The 24,071-nt window shown below is 48.9% G+C and overlaps 1 protein-coding gene across 2 annotated transcripts in view; it reads left to right on the top strand.

Moving 5' to 3' along the window:
• The window catches only part of si:ch73-22o12.1 (nectin-2), a 93,268-nt gene that overhangs the window by 32,563 nt on the left and 36,634 nt on the right, over nt 1-24,071 (top strand). For both annotated transcript variants that reach the window (XM_035746194.2, XM_035746193.2), the window contains exons 2-6: nt 12,436-12,545; nt 13,129-13,378; nt 15,637-15,945; nt 16,106-16,223; nt 16,546-16,694. In XM_035746194.2, the coding sequence (XP_035602087.1) occupies nt 12,436-12,545; nt 13,129-13,378; nt 15,637-15,945; nt 16,106-16,223; nt 16,546-16,694 (936 nt within the window). The remainder of the gene's footprint in view (nt 1-12,435; nt 12,546-13,128; nt 13,379-15,636; nt 15,946-16,105; nt 16,224-16,545; nt 16,695-24,071) is intronic.

Raw genomic sequence — 24,071 nt, 5'->3', positions numbered from 1 at the left:
GTGGGCTGAGAGAAGGTCAATGAGAGGATGTGCCATGTTTCACCTTCTCTCCACTTCCTCTCCTGTTGTAAGCTTGTCAAACGCCTGCTCTGCCCGTTGCTGTCCTAGTTAACGTGCTGACCAGACAGCACGCGCATGTTGATTCTGTCCACCCACACCAGATACGATCAGGACGAACTCTGAACCAACTATATTAATTTGGGGACAGTTATTTTACCTGAAATACACAAGGTCCTCTACTCTGACAATTAATCCACAGATAAGTGTAAACCAAGTTAGTTTCTAATAATCTCAGCTCCTTCATGCTGCTTATTCTTTGGACTTTATGGCGTTTGGCAAACAACTTTAATGTGCATTACCACTACCAACTGGACTGGAGTGTGGACCTCAGTTCGTCTTTCAATCACTCAAATTTGTATATTTCCTAAAAAACAATGAAAAGATGGGAGAGGCGGGACTTGCAGCATGTCAAGTGTCACAAATAGAACCAAGTTCTATTTTAGCGCCTGGCTACGATGATTGATTGAATAACCTGTATGTGTACATTTTGCTACGCTGGCTCAGTCTTGTCTGGTCAACATGTAAGCCTTGCTACGCTGGCTCAGTCTTGTCTGGTCAACATGTAAGCCTTGCTACGCTGGCTCAGTCTTGTCTGGTCAACATGTAAGCCTTGCTACGCTGGCTCAGTCTTGTCTGGTCAACATGTAAGCCTTGCTACGCTGGCTCAGTCTTGTCTGGTCAACATGTAAGCCTTGCTACGCAACACTGCTCCCTGCATACCAAACTGTGTGGACATGTTTCCTCTTTTTGAAATATCAATGTCTCTGTGGATGTTTAATTTTCTGAATAAACAGTTGACTAAATTGATGACTTATTGTCTACAGTACAGGTGTACAGCTTGTCTAAAGAGCAAAGTATGTTTTTTACACCCCAAGATGAGGCTTCACTTCAAGTAGAGATACTGTTCAGACTACACAGCAGCCCAATTCTGCTGTTACTTTGAGAGAAGAGTGTGTAGTTTAGAGGGCAAATGCCCGCCATTATACACAGTTACTGTAGATTCTACCACTGTTGCCTGTATCAAGGCTGTTATTCTCCTAGACCAGAAGGCACAAAGGCTAATGTATGTTCTCCCTCGCCATCACACAGCCTACAGCAGCAACTACTTATTAGACTACTTTATTAGCCCAGTCACAGGCGTTTGTCCCAAATAGTACCCTATTCCCAATGTAGTGCACTATTTTTGACCATGGCCTGCAGGGCTCTAAATGCACACTATATCGGGAATAGGGTGCAATCTGGGACTGATGTCAGTGACACAATGGCAGTCAGAGTACTTGCGGAGATGCAGGTTATTTGGCTCCAAGCCCAGAGACAAACCACTGGCCAGCCCACAGGATCACACTGACGAGCTAGAAGGCTACATGTGTTTGGTTGAATACCAGAGGGAGTGCAGCAGCTAATGTAGGTAATCAAATAAATCAAGGTCCAGGATGATTGAACAAATGGACCACCACAGAGCTCTGTGGAGAACAGGGTAGCACAGGGGCTAATGTACAAGGCCATTCTCAGTAGGATACATCGTAGCACAATGTTTAGTCTGTTCTTATTGGACACATGCAGGCTGAACCTCCCTGCTTCACTCAATTTCCAAATGTTTTCTGTTTCCTCCCTACTGAACAGGACTTGAGACTAGATCACACACAGCAGGAAATACTGTTTGAGGGTTAAGCCTGCATGGTATTAGACAGTAGGCTGAATGCTTGTTTTGACCAGTAAATGGTCTAGTGAATGCTGGGGATGTGGTGTTACTCTGTAAATAACTGGCCTCTTTGGTGCTGGAGATGGACTGTGCATCACAGTGACCATCAGACAGAGGACAAGAGAACCATTAGCCATCAGCCTCACTCCCTCACTCAGTCACACACTGATTCAGGTCAGCAGAAGGCAGGGATGGAGGGAGTTAAGTAGACAGACCAACAGGGAGGTAAGCGGACGGGAGGGGAGGTAAGCGAACGGGGAGGGGAGGTAAGAGGACGGGGAGGGGAGGTAAGAGGACGGGGAGGGGAGGTAAGAGGACGGGGAGGGGAGGTAAGAGGACGGGGAGGGGAGGTAAGAGGACGGGGAGGGGAGGTAAGAGGACGGGGAGGGGAGGTAAGAGGACGGGGAGGGGAGGTAAGCGAACGGGAGGGGAGGTAAGCGAACGGGAGGGGAGGTAAGCGAACGGGAGGGGAGGTAAGCGAACGGGAGGGGAGGTAAGCAGACGGGGAGGGGAGGTATGCGGACAATAGACCGACAGAGGGAGCTAGGCGGGCGGGCAGGGAGGCGGTTGGGCGGGCAGGGAGACGGACAGGTGGTCGGGCGGGCAGGGAGGCGGACAAGCGGACAGGGAGGCGGACAAGCGGGCAGGGAGGCGGACAAGCGGGCAGGGAGGCAGACAAGCGGGCGGGCAGGGAGGCAGACAAGCGGGCGGGCAGGGAGGCGGACAAGCGGGCGGGCAGGGAGGCGGACAAGCGGGCGGGCAGGGAGGCGGACAAGCGGGCGGGCAGGGAGGTGGACAAGTGGGCAGGGAGGCAGACAAGCGGGCGGGCAGGGGGCGGGCAGGGAGGCGGGCAGGGAGGCAGACAAGCGGGCGGGCAGGGAGGCGGACAAGCGGGCGGGCAGGGAGGCGGACAAGCGGGCGGGCAGGGAGGCGGACAAGCGGGCGGGCAGGGAGGCGGACAAGCGGGCGGACAAGCGGGCGGGCAGGGAGGCGGACAAGCGGGCGGGCAGGGAGGCGGACAAGCGGGCGGGCAGGGAGGCGGGCAGGGAGGCGGACAAGCGGGCGGGCAGGGAGGCGGACAAGCGGGCGGGCAGGGAGGCGGACAAGCGGGCGGACAGGGAGGCGGACAAGCGGGCAGACAAGCGGGCAGACAGGGAGGCGGGCAGGGAGGCAGACAAGCGGGCAGGCAGGGAGGCGGGCAGGGAGGCAGGCAGGGAGGCGGACAAGCAGGCAGGCAGGGAGGCGGACAAGCGGGCAGGGAGGCAGACCAGCGGGCGGGCAGGGAGGCAGACAAGCGGGCGGGCAGGCAGGGAGGCGGGCAGGGAGGCGGACAAGCGAGCGGGCAGGGAGGCGGACAAGCGAGCGGGCAGGGAGGCAGACAAGCGGGCAGGCAGGGAGGCGGGCAGGGAGGCGGGCAGGGAGGCGGGCAGGCAGGGGGGCGGGCAGGCAGGGGGCGGGCAGGGAGGCGGACAAGCGGGCGGGCAGGGAGGCAGACAAGCGGGCAGGCAGGGAGGCGGGCAGGGAGGCGGACAAGCGGGCGGGCAGGGAGGCGGACAAGCGAGCGGGCAGGGAGGCAGACAAGCGGGCAGGCAGGGAGGCGGGCAGGGAGGCGGGCAGGGAGGCGGGCAGGCAGGGGGCGGGCAGGCAGGGGGCGGGCAGGGAGGCGGACAAGCGGGCGGGCAGGGAGGCGGACAAGCGGGCGGGAAGGGAGGCGGACAAGCGGGCGGGCAGGGAGGCGGGCAGGGAGGCAGACAAGCGGGGAGGGAAGCAGGGAAAGGGTAATTGGCGTATGTTCCCTTTAAAGCCACGGCTGTTCAAATGGTGTCTGTGTGTCATACTCCCACTGTTTCTCTGCCCTCTCTCTATTCTGAGACAGTCCTCATTTTCTCTCAAGGTCATGTGTGTGTAGTCTACCTTTGCTCTCCTTTACTGCTCCTTACCGCTCCCTCTCCCTTTTCCTCTTTCTTTCTGTCATTCCTCTCTCCATGCACTGATTCCCTATCCTGTTCTTGCTTTCATTCTCTACTTTTCCTGTCTAAACCTCTCTCCTACTTTATTTCTCTCCCCTTTCCCTGTCTATCTCCTCTCTCTCACTCTTCTCTTTCTCTCTCTGTCGCTCATCAACCTTGTTCATTGCTTCCCCTTCTCTTGAGGTATCTCCGGTTTCTCCCTCTTTCCCTCCCCCTCTATTCCTTATACCCTGTTCTATCCATTCCTCCCTCATGTCCCTTCCTTCACTCATCACTCTCACCCTGCTCTCTCCCTTTGTCAGTCCCTCTCTCTCACCCTCTCTCTTCCTCTCACCCTCTCTTTCAGCTTTTCATCCCCCGCTCTCTCTTGCTGTCCACTCATCCTGCATCACTTTGACATCTCCAAGCTGTCTCTCCTCCTCTCATCCTTCCATCCTCCTGGCACACCTCTCCTCCATTTCTGATCTGTTTTCCCTCCATCAAAGGCATGGTGGGAAATATGTAAATGTCAGGCAGAGCGCCGAGAGGAAGGGGTTAATTTAGCAGGGGTGTCACTGCTCTTAGGGTGTGTGAGAGGGAGAGACATAATGATTGGTGACAGTACTTAGGATGCCGACTTGAACATTGATGTGCTACTTTTAGATGCTGAATCTGTGTACGTGTTTGTATTGGTGTGCGTGTTGTGTCACCCGTCCTTTAGGCGGTAAACTGAAGCACAGTAAAGTAGAGCAGCACTGACTGACACACAGCTTCTGTTCTCTCTCTCTCCTCCCCTCCAACCTTCTCTTTCTGTTTCCTCTACCCTTCAACTGTTTCCTCTACCCTTGAAACTGTTTCCTCTACCCTTGAAACTGTTTCCTCTACCCTTGAAACTGTTTCCTCTACCCTTGAAACTGTTTCCTCTACCCTTGAAACTGTTTCCTCTACCCTTGAAACTGTTTCCTCTACCCTTGAAACTGTTTCCTCTACCCTTGAAACTGTTTCCTCTACCCTTGAAACTGTTTCCTCTACCCTTGAAACTGTTTCCTCTACCCTTGAAACTGTTTCCTCTACCCTTGAAACTGTTTCCTCTACCCTTGAAACCGTTTCCTCTACCCTTGAAACCGTTTCCTCTACCCTTCAACCGTTTCCTCTACCCTTCAACCGTTTCCTCTACCCTTCAACCGTTTCCTCTACCCTTCAACCGTTTCCTCTACCCTTCAACCGTTTCCTCTACCCTTCAACCGTTTCCTCTACCCTTCAACCGTTTCCTCTCTTCTCTACCCTTCAACCGTTTCCTCTCTTCTCTACCCTTCAACCGTTTCCTCTCTTCTCTACCCTCTACCCTTCAACCGTCTCCTCTACCCTTTAACATTACATTACATTTAAGTCATTTAGCAGACGCTCTTATCCAGAGCGACTTACAAATTGGTGCATTCACCTTATGACATCCAGTAGAATAGTCACTTTAAAATAGTGCATCTAAATCTTAAAGGGGGGTGAGAAGGATTACTTATCCTATCCTAGGTATTCCTTAAAGAGGTGGGGTTTCAGGTGTCTCCGGAAGGTGGTGATTGACTCCGCTGTCCTGGCATCGTGAGGGAGTTTGTTCCACCATTGGGGGGCCAGAGCAGCGAACAGTTTTGACTGGGCTGAGCGGGAACTGTACTTCCTCAGTGGTAGGGAGGCGATAGGATAGGTTGGAGAAGGTTTGAGCAGAGGGAAGAGATGATAGGATGGAAGAGGAGAGAGTAGCGGGGGAGAGGGAGCGAAGGTTGGGACGGCGCGATACCATCCGAGTAGGGGCAGTTTGGGAAGTGTTGGATGAGAGCGAGAGGGAAAAGGATACAAGGTAGTGGTCGGAGACTTGGAGGGGAGTTGCAATGAGGTTAGTGGAAGAACAGCATCTAGTAAAGATGAGGTCGAGCGTATTGCCTGCCTTGTGAGTAGGGGGGGAAGGTGAGAGGGTGAGGTCAAAAGAGGAGAGGAGTGGAAAGAAGGAGGCAGAGAGGAATGAGTTAAAGGTAGACGTGGGGAGGTTAAAGTCGCCCAGAACTGTGAGAGGTGAGCCGTCCTCAGGAAAGGAGCTTATCAAGGTATCAAGCTCATTGATGAACTCTCCGAGGGAACCTGGAGGGCGATAAATGATAAGGATGTTAAGCTTGAAAGGGCTGGTAACTGTGACACCATGGAATTCAAAGGAGGCGATAGACAGATGGGTGAGGGGAGAAAGAGAGAATGACCACTTGGGAGAGATGAGGATCCCGGTGCCACCAACCCGCTGACCAGAAGCTCTCGGGGTGTGCGAGAACACGTGGGTGGACGAAAAGAGAGCAGTAGGATTAGCAGTGTTGTCTGTGGTGATCCATGTTTCTGTCAGTGCCAAGAAGTCGAGGGACTGGAGGGAGGCATAGGCTGAGATGAACTCTGCCTTGTTGGCCGCAGATCGGCAGTTCCAGAGGCTACCGGAGACCTGGAACTCCACGTGGGTCGTGCGCGCTGGGACCACCAGATTAGGGTGGCCGCGGCCACGCGGTGTGTAGCGTTTGTATGGTCTGTGCAGAGAGGAGAGAACAGGGATAGACAGACACATAGTTGACAGGCTACAGAAGAGGCTACGCTAATGCAAAGGAGATTGGAATGACAAGTGGACTACACGTCTCGAATGTTCAGAAAGTTAAGCTTACGTAGCAAGAATCTTATTGACTAAAATGATTAAAATGATACAGTACTGCTGAAGTAGGCTAGCTGGCAGTAGCTGCGTTGTTGACACTACACTAATCAAGTCGTTCCGTTGAGTGTAATAGTTTAACCGTCTCCTCTACCCTTTAACCGTCTCCTCTACCCTTTAACCGTCTCCTCTACCCTTTAACCGTCTCCTCTACCCTTTAACCGTCTCCTCTACCCTTTAACCGTCTCCTCTACCCTTTAACCGTCTCCTCTACCCTTTAACCGTCTCCTCTACCCTTTAACCGTCTCCTCTACCCTTTAACCGTCTCCTCTACCCTTTAACCGTCTCCTCTACCCTTTAACCGTCTCCTCTACCCTTCAACCGTCTCCTCTACCCTTCAACCGTCTCCTCTACCCTTCAACCGTCTCCTCTACCCTTCAACCGTCTCCTCTACCCTTCAACCGTCTCCTCTACCCTTCAACCGTCTCCTCTACCCTTCAACCGTCTCCTCTACCCTTCAACCGTCTCCTCTACCCTTCAACCGTCTCCTCTACCCTTCAACCGTCTCCTCTACCCTTCAACCGTCTCCTCTACCCTTCAACCGTCTCCTCTACCCTTCAACCGTCTCCTCTACCCTTCAACCGTCTCCTCTACCCTTCAACCGTCTCCTCTACCCTTCAACCGTCTCCTCTACCCTTCAACCGTCTCCTCTCTTCTCTACCCTTCAACCGTTTCCTCTCTTCTCTACCCTTCAACCGTCTCCTCTCTTCTCTACCCTTCAACTGTCTCCTCTCTTCTCTACCCTTCAACTGTCTCCTCTCTTCTCTACCCTTCAACTGTCTCCTCTCTTCTCTACCCTTCAACCGTCTCCTCTCTTCTCTACCCTTCAACTGTTTCCTCTACCCTTCAACCGTCTCCTCTCTTCTCTACCCTTCAACCGCCTCCTCTCTTCTCTACCCTTCAACTGTTTCCTCTACCCTTCAACCGTCTCCTGTTTCATCTACCCTTCAACCGTTTCCTGTTTCCTCTACCCTTCAACCGTTTCCTCTACCCTTCAACCGTTTCCTCTACCCTTCAACCGTTTCCTCTACCCTTCAACCGTTTCCTCTCTTCTCTACCCTTCAACCGTCTCCTCTCTTCTCTACCCTTCAACTGTTTCCTCTACCCTTCAACCGTCTCCTCTCTTCTCTACCCTTCAACTGTCTCCTCTCTTCTCTACCCTTCAACTGTCTCCTCTCTTCTCTACCCTTCAACTGTCTCCTCTCTTCTCTACCCTTCAACCGTCTCCTCTCTTCTCTACCCTTCAACTGTTTCCTCTACCCTTCAACCGTCTCCTCTCTTCTCTACCCTTCAACCGCCTCCTCTCTTCTCTACCCTTCAACTGTTTCCTCTACCCTTCAACCGTCTCCTGTTTCATCTACCCTTCAACCGTTTCCTGTTTCCTCTACCCTTCAACCGTTTCCTCTACCCTTCAACCGTTTCCTCTACCCTTCAACCGTTTCCTCTACCCTTCAACCGTTTCCTCTCTTCTCTACCCTTCAACCGTCTCCTCTCTTCTCTACCCTTCAACTGTTTCCTCTACCCTTCAACCGTCTCCTCTCTTCTCTACCCTTCAACCGTTTACTCTCTTCTCTACCCTTCAACCGTTTACTCTCTTCTCTACCCTTCAACCGTTTACTCTCTTCTCTACCCTTCAACCGTTTACTCTCTTCTCTACCCTTCAACCGTTTACTCTCTTCTCTACCCTTCAACCGTTTACTCTCTTCTCTACCCTTCAACCGTTTACTCTCTTCTCTACCCTTCAACCGTTTACTCTCTTCTCTACCCTTCAACCGTTTACTCTCTTCTCTACCCTTCAACCGTTTACTCTCTTCTCTACCCTTCAACCGTTTACTCTCTTCTCTACCCTTCAACCGTTTACTCTCTTCTCTACCCTTCAACCGTTTACTCTCTTCTCTACCCTTCAACCGTTTACTCTCTTCTCTACCCTTAAACCGTCTCCTCTCTTCTCTACCCTTCAACCGTCTCCTCTCTTCTCTACCCTTCAACTGTTTCCTCTACCCTTCAACCGTCTCCTCTCTTCTCTACCCTTCAACCGTCTCCTCTCTTCTCTACCCTTCAACTGTTTCCTCTCTTCTCTACCCTTCAACCGTCTCCTCTACCCTTTAACAGTCTCCTCTACCCTTTAACCGTCTCCTCTACCCTTTAACCGTCTCCTCTACCCTTTAACCGTCTCCTCTACCCTTTAACCGTCTCCTCTACCCTTTAACCGTCTCCTCTACCCTTTAACCGTCTCCTCTACCCTTCAACCGTTTCCTCTACCTTTCAACCGTTTCCTCTACCTTTCAACCGTTTCCTCTACCTTTCAACCGTTTCCTCTACCTTTCAACCGTTTCCTCTACCTTTCAACCGTTTCCTCTCTCCTCTACCCTTTAACCGTCTCCTCTACCCTTTAACCGTCTCCTCTACCCTTTAACTGTTTCCTCTACCCATCAATCGTCTCCTCTACCCATCAACCGTTTCCTCTACCCTTCAACCGTTTCCTCTACCCTTCAACTGTTTCCTCTACCCTTCAACCGTTTCCTCTACCCTTCAACCGTTTCCTCTACCCTTCAACCGTTTCCTCTACCCTTCAACCGTTTCCTCTACCCTTCAACCGTTTCCTCTACCTTTCAACCGTTTCCTCTACCTTTCAACCGTCTCCTCTACCCTTCAACCGTCTCCTCTACCCTTTAACCGTCTCCTCTACCCATCAACCGTCTCCTCTACCCATCAATCGTCTCCTCTACCCATCAACCGTTTCCTCTACCCTTCAACTGTTTCCTCTACCCTTCAACCGTTTCCTCTATCCTTCAACCGTCTCAAATCACATGTCACATGATAAAGAACAGGTGTAGACTAACAGTGAAGTTGTTACTAACAGGCCCTTCCTAACAATGCAGAGAGGGAGAAAAGACATGTAATCGAAAAGGGGACTAGGTAACAGGATAGACTAAACAGTAACAGGTTAGACTAAACAGTAACAGGATAGACTAAACAGTAACAGGATAGACTAAACAGTAACAGGATAGACTAAACAGTAACAGCAGCGTATGTGATGAGTAATAGAAAAGGACTAGGTAACAGGATAGACTAAACAGTAACAGGATAGACTAAACAGTAACAGGATAGACTAAACAGTAACAGCAGCGTATGTAATGAGTAATAGAAAAGGGGACTAGGTAACAGGATAGACTAAACAGTAACAGGATAGACTAAACAGTAACAGGATAGACTAAACAGTAACAGCAGCGTATGTGATGAGTAATAGAAAAGGGGACTAGGTAACAGGATAGACTAAACAGTAACAGGATAGACTAAACAGTAACAGGATAGACTAAACAGTAACAGGATAGACTAAACAGTAACAGCAGTATATGTGATGAGTAATAGAAAAGGGGACTAGGTAACAGGATAGACTAAACAGTAACAGGATAGACTAAACAGTAACAGGATAGACTAAACAGTAACAGGATAGACTAAACAGTAACAGGATAGACTAAACAGTAACAGCAGCGTATGTGATGAGTAATAGAAAAGGGGACTAGGTAACAGGATAGACTAAACAGTAACAGGATAGACTAAACAGTAACAGCAGTGTATGTGATGAGTAATAGAAAAGGGGACTAGGTAACAGGATAGACTAAACAGTAACAGGATAGACTAAACAGTAACAGCAGTATATGTGATGAGTAATAGAAAAGGGGACTAGGTAACAGGATAGACTAAACAGTAACAGCAGTGTATGTGATGAGTCAAGAGTTCACACAAAAAAGGTCAATGCAGTAACTCCGGGTAGCTATTGGTTAACTACACTGATCAAAAATATAAATGCAACATGTAAAGTGGTGGTCCCATGTTTCATGAGCTGAAATAAAAGATCCCAGAATTTTTACATATGCACAAAAAGCTTATTTTAGTGGCCAAATGTGTTTACATCCCTGTTCGTGAGCATTTTGTCCTTTGCCAAGATAATCCATCCACCTGCCTGGTGTGATATATCAAGAAGCTGATTTAAACAAACGCCTAAAATAGTCTTATTGCTGGGGGGTAGAAGATGTACAGGGTCTTGTTGGTTCCAGACTTCAATCCTCTCTCTCGATCTCTTTTATATATATTCTCTTTTAATATTAGTTTTCTGTTTAAGGCATCCTTACCTTAGCAACACAGCACACACATCATAAATAATCTAGTCAACCCTTGTCGTTCTAATGATAGTCTACAACCCGCGGGGTTAGTCATTTCAGGGGGTGGGTTATATTTTATATCCCTGGGGGGGGTTGGATGTCTCAAACCATTCCTCTCCTCTCATCTCCCTCATCTTGGAGAGTTAAACTGGGTTGGTTTTCTTCTTATTGCTCCGTCTGTGACTGACAGCAGGCAGGCTTTCCTCAGCCCTGTCCCTCTGGGCTTTCTGCCTGCCTTACTTCCTGCGTGCCTGCCTCCATGGGATTACAAAGTGTGTGTGTGTGTGTGTGTGTGTGTGTGTGTGTGTGTGTGTGTGTGTGTGTGTGTGTGTGTGTGCGCACATCAATACAGGTCTGAGTAATGACCTGTGGCGTGCAAGGTTGACTCAATTAATACTCCCCAGTGGAGACGAGCAATCCTGGGTTTCAATAGCCCTCCATGCCTCCCTCCTTCCCTCACTAGAGCCGAGCAGGTCCCAGAGCTAATCTGTAGTTGGTCTATCTCCTGCAGGTGGATTGAAGTCAGGCTGCTGCCTGATCCCTCCCAAACACCTAGATCACACAGCAGTAGGCCCCTACACTAGGACACAATAATACACACTGGTCTTAAAGGTCTGGAGAAGCACTAGGATCCAGCTAGAACACACTCAGATTCTGAACCCTTCACCCCTCACGAGGGGAATACCAGTGCTTCTGGCTCTTCGATCATGGCAGCAGAGTCTCCAGGTGGTTGTAAAGAGGTTATGGTTATGTGGTTGCAGAAGGGTTATTTTGTGGTTTGAGTCTGACATTGGGTTGGTGCTGGGAGAGTCAGTGGGTAATTCTAGGAAATGCCTTGCTTGTTTTCTTTCGCTATCTTTTTTTCTCTCTCTCTCTCTCGCTCTTCCTGTTTAAAGACCATGGTAGCAGAGGTAGGCTGTGTGGATTGCTCATAACCACCACCAGAGAAGAGCGTCAGTCTGGGCCTTTGACTCGTGTCTCTATAGGGATGGTGTGTTTTCCACCCCACCTTCTTCTCTAGTTTCTGTTTCTTCACTCAGAGCGGATGAACAAACCAGTAGAACCAGTTATGATGCTAAAATAGTTTTCGGTATCAATCACGTGGGTGTGTGCATCATGTTAAGAAGCCTGTGGCTTTATAATATGGGAACACACACACAGAGAGAGAGATTGAAATGTTGGTAAACATTGACAGGTGTGTCGCAGCCGATAATTTTGTCTTTACGTAGAATAGGTAGATCAGACACACACCGATGCACACTCATTCATACAGTTAATTAAATTTTCACGCAGACATGCATGAAAGACACCCTCTGGTGACTTGTCAGGACGCTGTGGACCTGATAATGTAGGAAAACATGTACACAAACACACACCAATCCTTGTACACAGTGTGTGTGTGTGAGCCCAGAGTAAATAGCTGGTTCTAGATAAGCATAAGCCATCCAAATGATTTATGACCTGTGTGGAGCGGACTGGGCTTTTTCCTCATCACTACATGTCCTGTTTCCTCCACTCATCACTCCACTCATCGGCCGCACACACACCCCTCTAGCACACTCCTGGAGCGGTGACCTACTTGCTTACTGTAGGTAGTCTTAATGGTGAACCAGACCATTCCACAGAACTATAATCTGTCATCGGACAGACTAGGGCCTGGTCACAATAGTGCCAACAAGCTTCCTCTCCTCATCAGGCAGGCTGGGGCCTGGTCTCAATAGACTCAACAAGCTTCCTCTCCTACTCACCTCTCCTTCATGGCCTCTGACAAAGAACAGGAAGGGGAAAACAGGAAGGTGCTCTAACGTTCTCTCCTCTTCCTCCCAGGGGCATTGTCTCAGCAGGTGAGAGTGGAACCGGAAGTGATGTCCTACCCCAGCCAGGCGGTCAACCTGAGGTGTGCCTTCGCAGATGCTGGAGGGATACAGCTCACACAGGTCAGTGTCAGACAGGAACTCATATGTAGACAAATGGATATGTTTTTACAACATGAGAAGAAAGTCCTAAATGATCAGACACACATACAGGAACTAATGTCTGGACTCATGGCTTTTACTGTCACAACAATTTACATCCATGACCATTAACAAGAGAACATTCTACATTATTATTAAGACACTTGATCATCCAAGTTTACATGCACTATACATGGATTGTCTGATATTTGATTTGAAAGCTTTTATCTACTGTAGTGGGGCGGCAGGTAGTCTAGTGTTTAGAGCGTTGGGCCAGTAACTGAAAGGTTGCTGGATCGAATCCCCGAGCTGGCAAGGTAAAAATCTGTCGTTCTGCCTCTGAACAAGGCAGTTATAACCCACTCTTCCCTGGTAGGCCGTCATTGTAAATAAGAATTTGTTCTTAACTGACTTGCCTAGTTAAATGGTTAAGGTTAAATAAATAAAATTAAAGATGGTAATATATGTTCACAAAGAGTAGGAGTCGCTGTTATTTATTCACCCCGTTTCTCCATCTGACAGGTTGTGTAATATTTGAATGAATGAACTTGACTCTACTACGCAGGTGTCCTGGATCTATGAGCCGAAGGAGGGCGAGCGGCTCAACATCGCCGTGTACCACCCTAAATTTGGGGCAAGTTTCCCCACGTCGCCCCTGAAGGGGCGGGTCCGCTTCACGACAGAGCCCCCCTCCCTCAGCAACCCCTCCATCCAGATCTCAGACGTCAAGATGAGTGACGAGGGGAAATACATCTGTGAATACGCCACCTACCCCAGTGGCAACGAACAGGGTGTCACCTCCCTCGTCATGCTAGGTAGGACCGTGTGTGGGTGTGTGTGTCCATGTTCTATTATGTATCTGTGAATACGCCACCTACCCCAGCGGCAACGAACAGGGTGTCACCTCCCTCGTCATGCTAGGTAGGACTGTATGTGTGTGTTCTGTTTCCTTAGTCTGTGTGTGTGTATCCATGTTCTATTATGTATCTGTGTACGTGCTCTCGTGCCTCCTCCGACCTCTACCCTGCCCGTGCAGTTTGATTGCTATTAGAAGTAGAGGTCGACCGATTATGCTTTTTTCCCCACACCGATACCGATTTATTGGAGGACCCAAAAAAGCCGATACCGATTAATCGGACGATTTTGATTTTAAAAAATGTATTTATTTGTAATAATGACAATTACAACAATACTGAATGAACACTTATTTTACCTTAATATAATACATCAATAAAATAAATTTAGCCTCAAATAAATAATAAAACATGTTCAATTTGGTTTAAATAATGGCAAAACAAAGTGTTTGAGAAGAAAGTAAAAGTGCAATATGTGCCATGTAAGAAAGCTAACATTTAAGTTCCTTGCTCAGAACATGAGAACATATGAAAGCTGGTGGTTCCTTTTAACATGAGTCTTCAATATTCCCAGGGAAGAAGTTTTAGGTTGTAGTTATTGGACTATTTCCCTCTATACCATTTGTATTTAATATACCTTTGACTATTGGATGTTCTTATAGGCACTTTAGTATTGCCAGTGTAACAGTATAGCTTCCGTCCCTCTCCTCGCTCCTACCTGGGCTCGAACCAGGAACACATTGACAACAGCCACCCTCGAAGCAGCGTTACCCATGCAGAGCAAGGGGAACAACCACTCCAAGTCTCAGAGCGAGTGATGTTTGAAACACTATTAGCGCGCACCCCGCTAACTAGCTAGCCATTTCACTTCGGTTACACCAGCCTAATCTCGGGAGTTGATAGGCTTGAAGTCATAAACAGTGCAATGCTTGAAGCACAGGGAAGAGCTGCTGGCAAAACGCAGGAAAGTGCTGTTTGAATGAATACTTACGAGCCTGCTGGTGCCTACCATCACTCAGTCAGACTGCTCTATCAAATCATAGACTTAATTATAACATAACACACAGAAATACGAGCCTTATAGGTCATTAATCTGGTCGAATCCGGAAACTATCATTTATTTTTTCAGTGAAATACGGAACCGTTCCGTATTTTATCGAATAAGTGGCATCCCTAAGTGTAAATATTGCTGTTACATTGCACAACCTTCAATGTTATGTCATAATTACGTAAAATTCTGCCAAATTAGTTTGCAATGAGCCAGGCGGCACAAACTGTTGTATATACCCTGACTCTGTGTGCAATGAACGCAAGAGAAGTGACACAATTTCACCTGGTTAATATTTCCTGCTAACCTGGATTTCTTTTCGCTAAATATGCCGGTTTAAAAATATATACTTGTGTGTATTGATTTTAAGAAAGGCATTGGTGTTTATGGTTAGGTACACGTTGGAGCAACGACAGCCCCTTTTCGTATATGCGCACCGCATCGATTATATGCAACGCAGGACACGCTAGATAAACTAGTAATATCATCAACCATGTGTAGTTATAACTAGTGATTATGATTGATTGATTGTTTTTTATAACATAAGTTTAATGCTAGCTAGCAACTTACCGTGGCTTCTTACTGCGGTACGCATTCGCGTAACAGGCAGGCTCCTCGTGAGGCAGGTGGTTAGAGCGTTGGACTAGTTAACCGTAAGGTTGCAAGATTGAATCCCTGAGCTGACAAGGTAAATATCTGTTGTTCTACCCTGAACAAGGCAGTTAACCCACCGGTCCTAGACCATCATTGAAAATAAGAATGTGTTCTTAACTGACTTGTCTCGTTAAATAAAGGTGTAAAAAAATAAAAATAAATAGGCGTCCAAAAATACAGATTTTCGACTGTTATGAAAACTTGAAATCGGCCCTAATTAATCGGCCATTCCGATTTAATCGGTCGACCTCTAATTAGAACTAGTATTGTCAGATCAATTGTGTTTCTGTTAATGCGTTAGAATCATTGCTCTAACCTGGGCGCAGCTCCCCTCTCTCTCCTCTGGCGTTTATTGATCCGGCTGCTCGTCATGCTTGGTGTCGGCTCCTGTCCTGATTGCTCTACTCATATTCAACAGCCATGGAGAAGGAGGGAACAAACAGTCTGTCTTGTTTTTGCCGGTCTAGTCGTTTATCAATATTGGTATTCATTAATTATTCTCTGTTCCCTTCATCAGCCAAACCCAGGAACTCTGCCTCCGGGGTAACAGTGATAGCCTCCACTGTCGCCACGGGAGCCAAGCCAGTTGTTGTGGCCCGCTGTGAGTCGGCCGACGGTCGCCCTGCTGCCCAGATCGCATGGGTGACAGCTGTCAACGGCAACGCTACCTCCACCTCTACGGCGGGCGCTGACAACACCGTGACGGTATCCAGCCAGTACATGCTGGTTCCCACAGCAGCAGACAACGGCAAAGACATCAGCTGTTTGGTGTCCCATCGAACCCAGGCCAAGCCTGAGAGCTTCCTGATGAAACTGGCCATCGAATGTAAGGCCACTGCACACACTGGTGCACACATGCATCACACACACACACTTACTCATGCAGAGCGTATTCTCAGACCTTTTTAATGTTGTCATGAATATGCATCCAAATATAATTATTTTCTCTCTGTAGGAAGTTCCACTAATTAACCTCTCTCTCTCAGACCCCCCACAGGTGACCATCGTGGGCTATGATAATAACTGGTACATGGGTCGGACCAACGTGGCTCTGACCTGTCAGGCTACTGCCAACCCCATTCCTACCACCATCACATGGAAAACGTGAGTGTCTGTCCGTGTCTTTGTCAGTCTGTATCCTGGTCTCTTTCTCTCCTTCTTTAATTATCACTATATCCACAGGTCACTATAAACCACAGATAGTATTATGATAATAATGATGAACTCGACAGCCACTGGCCTCTTACCTTGATTATGGAGAAATGGTGTAACTTTCCATAGTGGAGTTTAACCCCAGTAGAAACAATAAGCCAACAAAAACAATTCAGTTTTTCTATGTATGAAAAGGGCAGTTGGAAGTAGGGAGATCTGGGCCAGGTTCCAGTACTTATGTTTTCCACCCTCTCCTCCTCTCCTCTTCCCCCAGTATGTCCGGTCAGATGCCAGACACAGTGCAGGTAAAAGAAAACGTGCTGACCGTGCTGAAGGTGGATGAGCAGGCCAACACAACCTTCGTCTGCGAGGTCAAGAACCGCTTGGGCACCGGCAAGGACCAGGTCACTGTTATGGTCCGAGGTGAGTCCACATACACCTGAAATGACTGTAATCATACACATCTGCGTGCTATGCTACAAACACACCTGGACACACACCTGAAGACACACTTACTACACATGCAGGCATACTGGGACACACACACACACACACACACACACACACACACACACACACACACACACACACACACACACACACACACACACACAGAGGGTGTGGTGATGCTTGCCTGTAGTCAGGGAGAGCAGCATGCCTGGGGTTAGTGGTTGGGGGGCAGTTTACTGGGCCTCTATTCCTCCGTTTGGGTTTTACATCTATCCATCCTCTACCCTTTGAAACTTTATCACCCATCCCTCCTTGTTTGCATGCAATCCTCTCCTTCTGTTCATACCTATGGATCCTAGCTGTGATGTTTGAGCTCTACTCGTCTGTTCATCTACTGGTAGAATGGATTGAATCATCATCAGAGACAGTTTCAGGTCTCCACACACTGGCAGGGTTTATTTGAGTGTATGGTTTTCGTAGGACTGGACTGAAACTCAACCTTGCTATCTCCTTGTTGTGTACTGTGACTAGACAACCACTACACCACTTGAAAAATATGTTAAAATAAACATCACTCCGTCCATCTATCCCCTCCGAGTTCCATCTTGATCCATGCAGGACAAATGGATCAAAAGGGCAATTCACAAGTGAATGTTTTAAAAGCCACCACTCCTCTACCTCCTCTTCTCTCTGTCCCTCACCTCCCCCGTTCCGTTCCTCACCTTCCCATAGTACTAATGTGTTCTCTCTGATGAGCCACTAGCATCTCTGGAACATAACGGATGTTTTACAGGGCTGGGTATGGGTACAGAGCTGGGTATGGGTACAGAGCTGGGTATGGGTACAGGGCTGGGTATGGGTACAGGGCTGGGTATGGGTACAGGGCTGGGTATGGGTACAGGGCTGGGTATGGGTACAGGGCTGGGTATGGGTACAGGGCTGGGTACGGGTACAGGGCTGGGTACGGGTAAAGGTATGGGTACGGGTACAGGGCTGGGTACGGGTAAAGGTATGGGTACAGGTACGGGTATGGGTATGGGTACATGGCTGGGTACGGGTACAGGGCTGGGTACAGGTATGGGTATGGGTACAGGGCAGGTGGCTGGGGGGAGGGAGTAGGGGAGAAAAAGGGGTGATTGAATGATGGAGAGAGTGAGAAAGGGGAAGGGTTGGTAGAGGGTAGAGAGAGTGGCTGCTTTTAGAATAAGGAGGGAGGTGAGAGGGGAACAGGATGCTGATGCCATTTAAAACCCCTATGGGAATCTATGGCACTGCTTCTTCTCTACCACTATCACCCCCTCCATTTTCTCTCTCTGATTAGTGTGTGTGCGCTAGCGAGCAGGCTGACAGTGCTGTGAGTGTGTAGTCTCTCTCTATCCTCTCTGAGCGGATCAGTCGGCCTCTGCTGCTTTAGCTCCTGGCTGCTTCTCCTTCTTAACTCCTTCTCTTCTGTCCTCCCTCCCTCTCTCTCCTCTGGTCCATCACCCCTAAATTCTTTCCCTCTTCCTCCCTCCCCATTCATCTACTCTCTCGTGCTATAGGGAAAGGTGGATGCCTAGTCAGTTGTACAACTGAATGCATTCAACTGAAATGTGACTTCCGCATTTAACCCACCCCTTCTGAATCAGAGATGTGTGCCTTAATCCACATCCACGTCATCGGCCCCTGGGAACAGTGGGTTAACTGCCTTGCTCGGGCAGAACGACAGATTTTTACCATGTCAGCTCTACTCCCCTCCCTTGTCCTGTCATCTCCCTCCTCTCTTCTTTTCTCCTGTCATTCCCCCTCAGTGAGTAAGACAGTAAAAAGGGGGTTGAATGAACTGGCCCACACAGAGAAAGACTGAGACGGAGAGAGAGGTAGTGTGAATACAGATGCAGTGGAGATGTGTCCAACCAGGGCTAAGAGGGGCCGTGGCTGTGAATTGTCCAGTGTCTGGACCAGACTAGAGCAGGCTCCTGTCCTACTGCTGCTTCTGTCCTGCCCCCAGCTGTGTGACAACTAACGCAGAGATCCCTGCACAGGGCTACGAGCTGACCTGGCACCTGTCTCCTTTGTCTGTCTGTGTCCCTGCCCCTGGTCCGGTCCTCTATAACTGGCCTCTATCAGGCTCCTACAGCACTGTACTGATCTGTGCTCAGTGGAGAGACATGCCGTTAGCCCTCTCTGAGACCCCCTCTCAAATACCAGCCCACAGCACTGAGGCAGTCTCCATTTCCCTCTCACCTGTCTCTCTAATTCTTCCTCTCTCCACCCCCCCTCTCATCCCATTCTCTCTCTCATCTTCCTTCCTTTCTCTCATACTGCTCTACCCTATCTCTCTCTCTCTTTCATCCTGCTGAGCTGGTCTCTCCTTCTCTTAAATACCTGCTCTCTTAATAACTGCTTAGCTCCCCTGACCCTGCACTGGAACCTGCTCTGCCGCAGTTAGCTAACCCACTTTCTGCCATCACCACTGTCTCCAGAGCTGGTCTCTCCAATATTCCCATGCACTGGTGTCACATCAAAATCCTTCCCCACCCGTTCAGACAAACCTTTTTCCTTTCTGTTTCTGCTATTCCCCTGCAATGGTATCCCGTCAAAATCAGCCCCTCTTAATGAGTTAACCTGCATCCTTCCTGTTTCCCCTATTTCCCTGCAATGGTATCCCGTCAAAATCAGCCCCTCTTAATGAGTTAATCTGCATCCTTCCTGTTTCCCCTATTTCCCTGCAATGGTATCCCGTCAAAATCAGCCCCTCTTAATGAGTTAATCTGCATCCTTCCTGTTTCCCCTATTCCCCTGCAATGGTATCCCGTCAAAATCAGCCCCTCTTAATGAGTTAACCTGCATCCTTCCTGTTTCCCCTATTTCCCTGCAATGGTATCCCGTCAAAATCAGCCCCTCTTAATGAGTTAATCTGCATCCTTCCTGTTTCCCCTATTTCCCTGCAATGGTATCCCGTCAAAATCAGCCCCTCTTAATGAGTTAATCTGCATCCTTCCTGTTTCCCCTATTCCCCTGCAATGGTATCCCGTCAAAATCAGCCCCTCTTAATGAGTTAACCTGCATCCTTCCTGTTTCCCCTATTTCCCTGCAATGGTATCCCGTCAAAATCAGCCCCTCTTAATGAGTTAATCTGCATCCTTCCTGTTTCCCCTATTCCCCTGCAATGGTATCCCGTCAAAATCAGCCCCTCTTAATGAGTTAACCTGCATCCTTCCTGTTTCCCCTATTTCCCTGCAATGGTATCCCGTCAAAATCAGCCCCTCTTAATGAGTTAATCTGCATCCTTCCTGTTTCCCCTATTCCCCTGCAATGGTATCCCGTCAAAATCAGCCCCTCTTAATGAGTTAACCTGCATCCTTCCTGTTTCCCCTATTCCCTTGCAATGGTATCCCGTCAAAATCAGCCCCTCTTAATGAGTTAACCTGCATCCTTCCTGTTTCCCCTATTCCCTTGCAATGGTATCCCGTCAAAATCAGCCCCTCTTAATGAGTTAACCTGCATCCTTCCTGTTTCCCCTATTCCCTTGCAATGGTATCCCGTCAAAATCAGCCCCTCTTAATGAGTTAACCTGCATCCTTCCTGTTTCCCCTATTCCCTTGCAATGGTATCCCGTCAAAATCAGCCCCTCTTAATGAGTTAATCTGCATCCTTCCTGTTTCCCCTATTCCCTTGCAATGGTATCCCGTCAAAATCAGCCCCTCTTAATGAGTTAACCTGCATCCTTCCTGTTTCCCCTATTCCCTTGCAATGGTATCCCGTCAAAATCAGCCCCTCTTAATGAGTTAACCTGCATCCTTCCTGTTTCCCCTATTCCCTTGCAATGGTATCCCGTCAAAATCAGCCCCTCTTAATGAGTTAATCTGCATCCTTCCTGTTTCCCCTATTCCCCTGCAATGGTATCCCGTCAAAATCAGCCCCTCTTAATGAGTTAACCTGCATCCTTCCTGTTTCCCCTATTCCCTTGCAATGGTATCCCGTCAAAATCAGCCCCTCTTAATGAGTTAACCTGCATCCTTCCTGTTTCCCCTATTCCCTTGCAATGGTATCCCGTCAAAATCAGCCCCTCTTAATGAGTTAACCTGCATCCTTCCTGTTTCCCCTATTCCCCTATAGTGGAAGGATGCATCTCCTTCGTTCCTCTTTCCTCCAGGTCTGTCTCTGGCTGTGCGTACAGAGAAGAGCAACAGATCTAATGTAGTCTGTTCCTCTCCAGCCTCCAGGCCTGACGGCCTTCTGCCATCCCTCCACCCATCAGTAAGACATTAATCAATGGTCTGATCCAGACCATTCAATAAGTCACATTCAGTACTGCTGCTAACTCACCATCTCTCTCTCTCTCTCTGTGAAGAAACCAACCAATCAGTCTTCTCCCATGAGGTGATGTAATATATACCCATGCACCACTGAGTGGTGTGTGTGTGTGTGCGTTGGGGGGCTGCTGCATGTCTTTAGGAGGCGGGCGGCAGCAGGCTTTATTTCCGCCCCATCTCTCTCATTACTTGCGGTTACTTGGAGCTTATGGTCGTGCATGATGCGATCTATAAAAAGCATCATTTTCCTCAGCCAGTGGTTTTTGTGCTGGAGCGATGCATAGTGTACTTTCTGGGGTTGTTTCTTTCTTTTTGGCCGGACAGCCCTGGGCGCCAACGAGCTCTGGGGGCCCATGCGCCTGTCTGACATAGATAGTTGTGACAGTAACCCTCTAAAATGTCATTAAGAATCTTTTTAATGTACTAGGAAGCTAAGCATTTGTTTCTTGACCTTCAAGAATGTGACTGACCAAAGTGCCTCGGGCCTTGGGAAATAAATGAACTGATTGAAAGTGTAAGGGGATATCGGTGAACAAATGCTGTTGTCAAGGCTACGACGGTGCCAGTGCAGTGAGTGGCGCTTACTCAGGAGTTAAAAAACATTTGTCGGATCGAGAGCCTAATGCTTCTTAAGTAGGTCTTTATGAGTTTTAGTTTAGAAAACGATTTCTCCACAGAAGCGACAGTTACAGGGATGGTTATAAACAACTTGATTTGCAGTAGCAAGACGAGGGGAACTGGGCAGAAGGGAGTAGTGTTGCAGAACTGCTAGATTTGAAGCATCTTTATTTGAGCCTCTCATTCTCCTTAATTGCCGGACTCAACAGGTTATGTAAAGAGATGACCTGAATAGGAAGCTCTGGGACAGGTCGTCTGGATACTGGACAGACAATAAATTGGCAGATGCAAACAAATGTATCTTGAGCCGACAAAAGTCCTTGAGGGCTCAAACAAAGAAAGTGTGTTGTGTGATTTTCTTCATTCTGGTGAACCGACGTTTAAGTTGTGTGGTTGCAATATTAACAGTCCCTTATCTCTGGTATATCTTTCTATGCACCATTCAAGACTAAGTTTAAATTGTGTGCAGCGCAATGGACATATAATGCACAATGTCTCAGAAAAAACTGTCTGGATTGTCAATACTCAGTAGAGAAAACAGTGGGGTCTGTAACCTGGACCTACAGGCCGTGGTGAGAACGTTTGCACACAAAAATGCAAGCCGACGCAGCCGCATACTGTAGCTACTACAGGCCTCTACATAGAAAAAAATGAGATTGGCATTAATAAACTGGTTTTACACAAAACAACTTTCTATCCAAGCTGGGAGAGAGCGCGAGGAATGGCTCATGTCGTGCAGGTTCAGGTAGGATATACAGGACAGTTGTATATCAAATGAATACATCAATTGGTTGCTGATTAGTCTGCTGTTGTATTGAAAATCTATTTTACCCTATGCAATGTTTGAATTGCCAACTTTTTAATTACCGAACAAGTAATTACATTCTTGTTGCCAGACAGCAGTCTAAATGGACGCCCTACGACAACGTGTATAGCATCGTGAAATGTTAGGTTTAACATGAGAAAATTACGACCAAATATAGGCCTTCAATAAATAATAATATAGGCCTTCCATTAAGTAAAGCTATAGGCTTTACCAGGGCATGTAACCTATCATCGTTTTGATAGGCAGCTGCATAGACAATTTCAGCATTATGGACAGTGATTAGTTGTCTATACTATGTGAGTGGCTCCCTGGCATTTGATTATATTTGGGGCTGACCTTGCGGGGGTCCAGAGAAACTGCGTTGCTTCAGTGAGAGCGAGGGAGATATGAGTGCATTTTTCATTGAGAGGATTTTGTACCGTTCTTCCCAAGGCGTTGTGCTCAGTGTGTTTACTGCTTGACTGGGAGAAGCGTCTCCCCTGTGTGTGTGTGTGTGTGTGTGTGTGTGTGTGTGTGTGTGTGTGTGTGTGTGTAAGGGAAATTCTCTCTCGTGGGGAGATTTCCCACATCCTCACAAGGACAAAAGCTATTTTAAACTTAGGGGTTAGGGAAAATAGGATTTTGAATTGAAATCCATTTTGTGTCCCCACAAGTATAGTAAAACATAAGGTGTGTGTGTGATCGTGCTGGTGAGAGCTTCTCATGCTGTTTAAAAGGCCAAACACCGTGGGAGAGGAAGTATTCCTTTACAGGAAGCTGTTTAGTGAAACCTTGGGACACTGTGAAACCTGCTGTCCTCTGCTCGCGCTCTGCTGTCCTCTGCTCGCGATCTGCTGTCCTCTGCTCGCGCTCTGCTGTCCTCTGCTCGCGCTCTGCTGTCCTCTGCTCGCGCTCTGCTGTCCTCTGCTCGCGCTCTGCTGTCCTCTGCTCGCGCTCTGCTGTCCTCTGCTCGTGCTCTGCTGTCCTCTGCTCGTGCTCTGCTGTCCTCTGCTCGCGCTCTGCTGTCCTCTGCTCGCGCTCTGCTGTCCTCTGCTCGCGCTCTGCTGTCCTCTGCTCGCGCTCTGCTGTCCTCTGCTCGCGCTCTGCTGTCCTCTGCTCGCGCTCTGCTGTCCCCTGCTCGCGCTCTGCTGTCCCCTGCTCGCGCTCTGCTGTCCTCTGATCGCGCTCTGCTGTCCTCTGCTCGCGCTCTAGCGTCCTCTGCTCGCGCTCTGCTGTCCTCTGATCGCGCTCTGCTGTCCTCTGATCGCGCTCTGCTGTCCTCTGATCGCGCTCTGCTGTCCTCTGCTCGCGCTCTGCTGTCCTCTGATCGCGCTCTGCTGTCCTCTGCTCGCGCTCTGCTGTCCTCTGCTCGCGCTCTGCTGTCCTCTGCTCGCGCTCTGCTGTCCTCTGCTCGCGCTCTGCTGTCCTCTGCTCGCGCTCTGCTGTCCTCTGCTCGCGCTCTGCTGTCCTCTGCTCGCGCTCTGCTGTCCTCTGCTCGCGCTCTGCTGTCCTCTGCTCGCGCTCTGCTGTCCTCTGATCGCGCCCTGCTGTCCTCTGATCGCGCTCTGCTGTCCTCTGATCGCGCTCTGCTGTCCTCTGATCGCGCTCTGCTGTCCTCTGATCGCGCTC

This window comes from Oncorhynchus keta, chromosome 31 (assembly GCF_023373465.1).
Source record: "Oncorhynchus keta strain PuntledgeMale-10-30-2019 chromosome 31, Oket_V2, whole genome shotgun sequence".
NCBI lineage: Eukaryota > Metazoa > Chordata > Actinopteri > Salmoniformes > Salmonidae > Oncorhynchus > Oncorhynchus keta.
The sequence above is the reverse complement of the archived record's forward strand: the minus strand, read 5'-3'. Positions and strand labels throughout refer to the sequence as shown.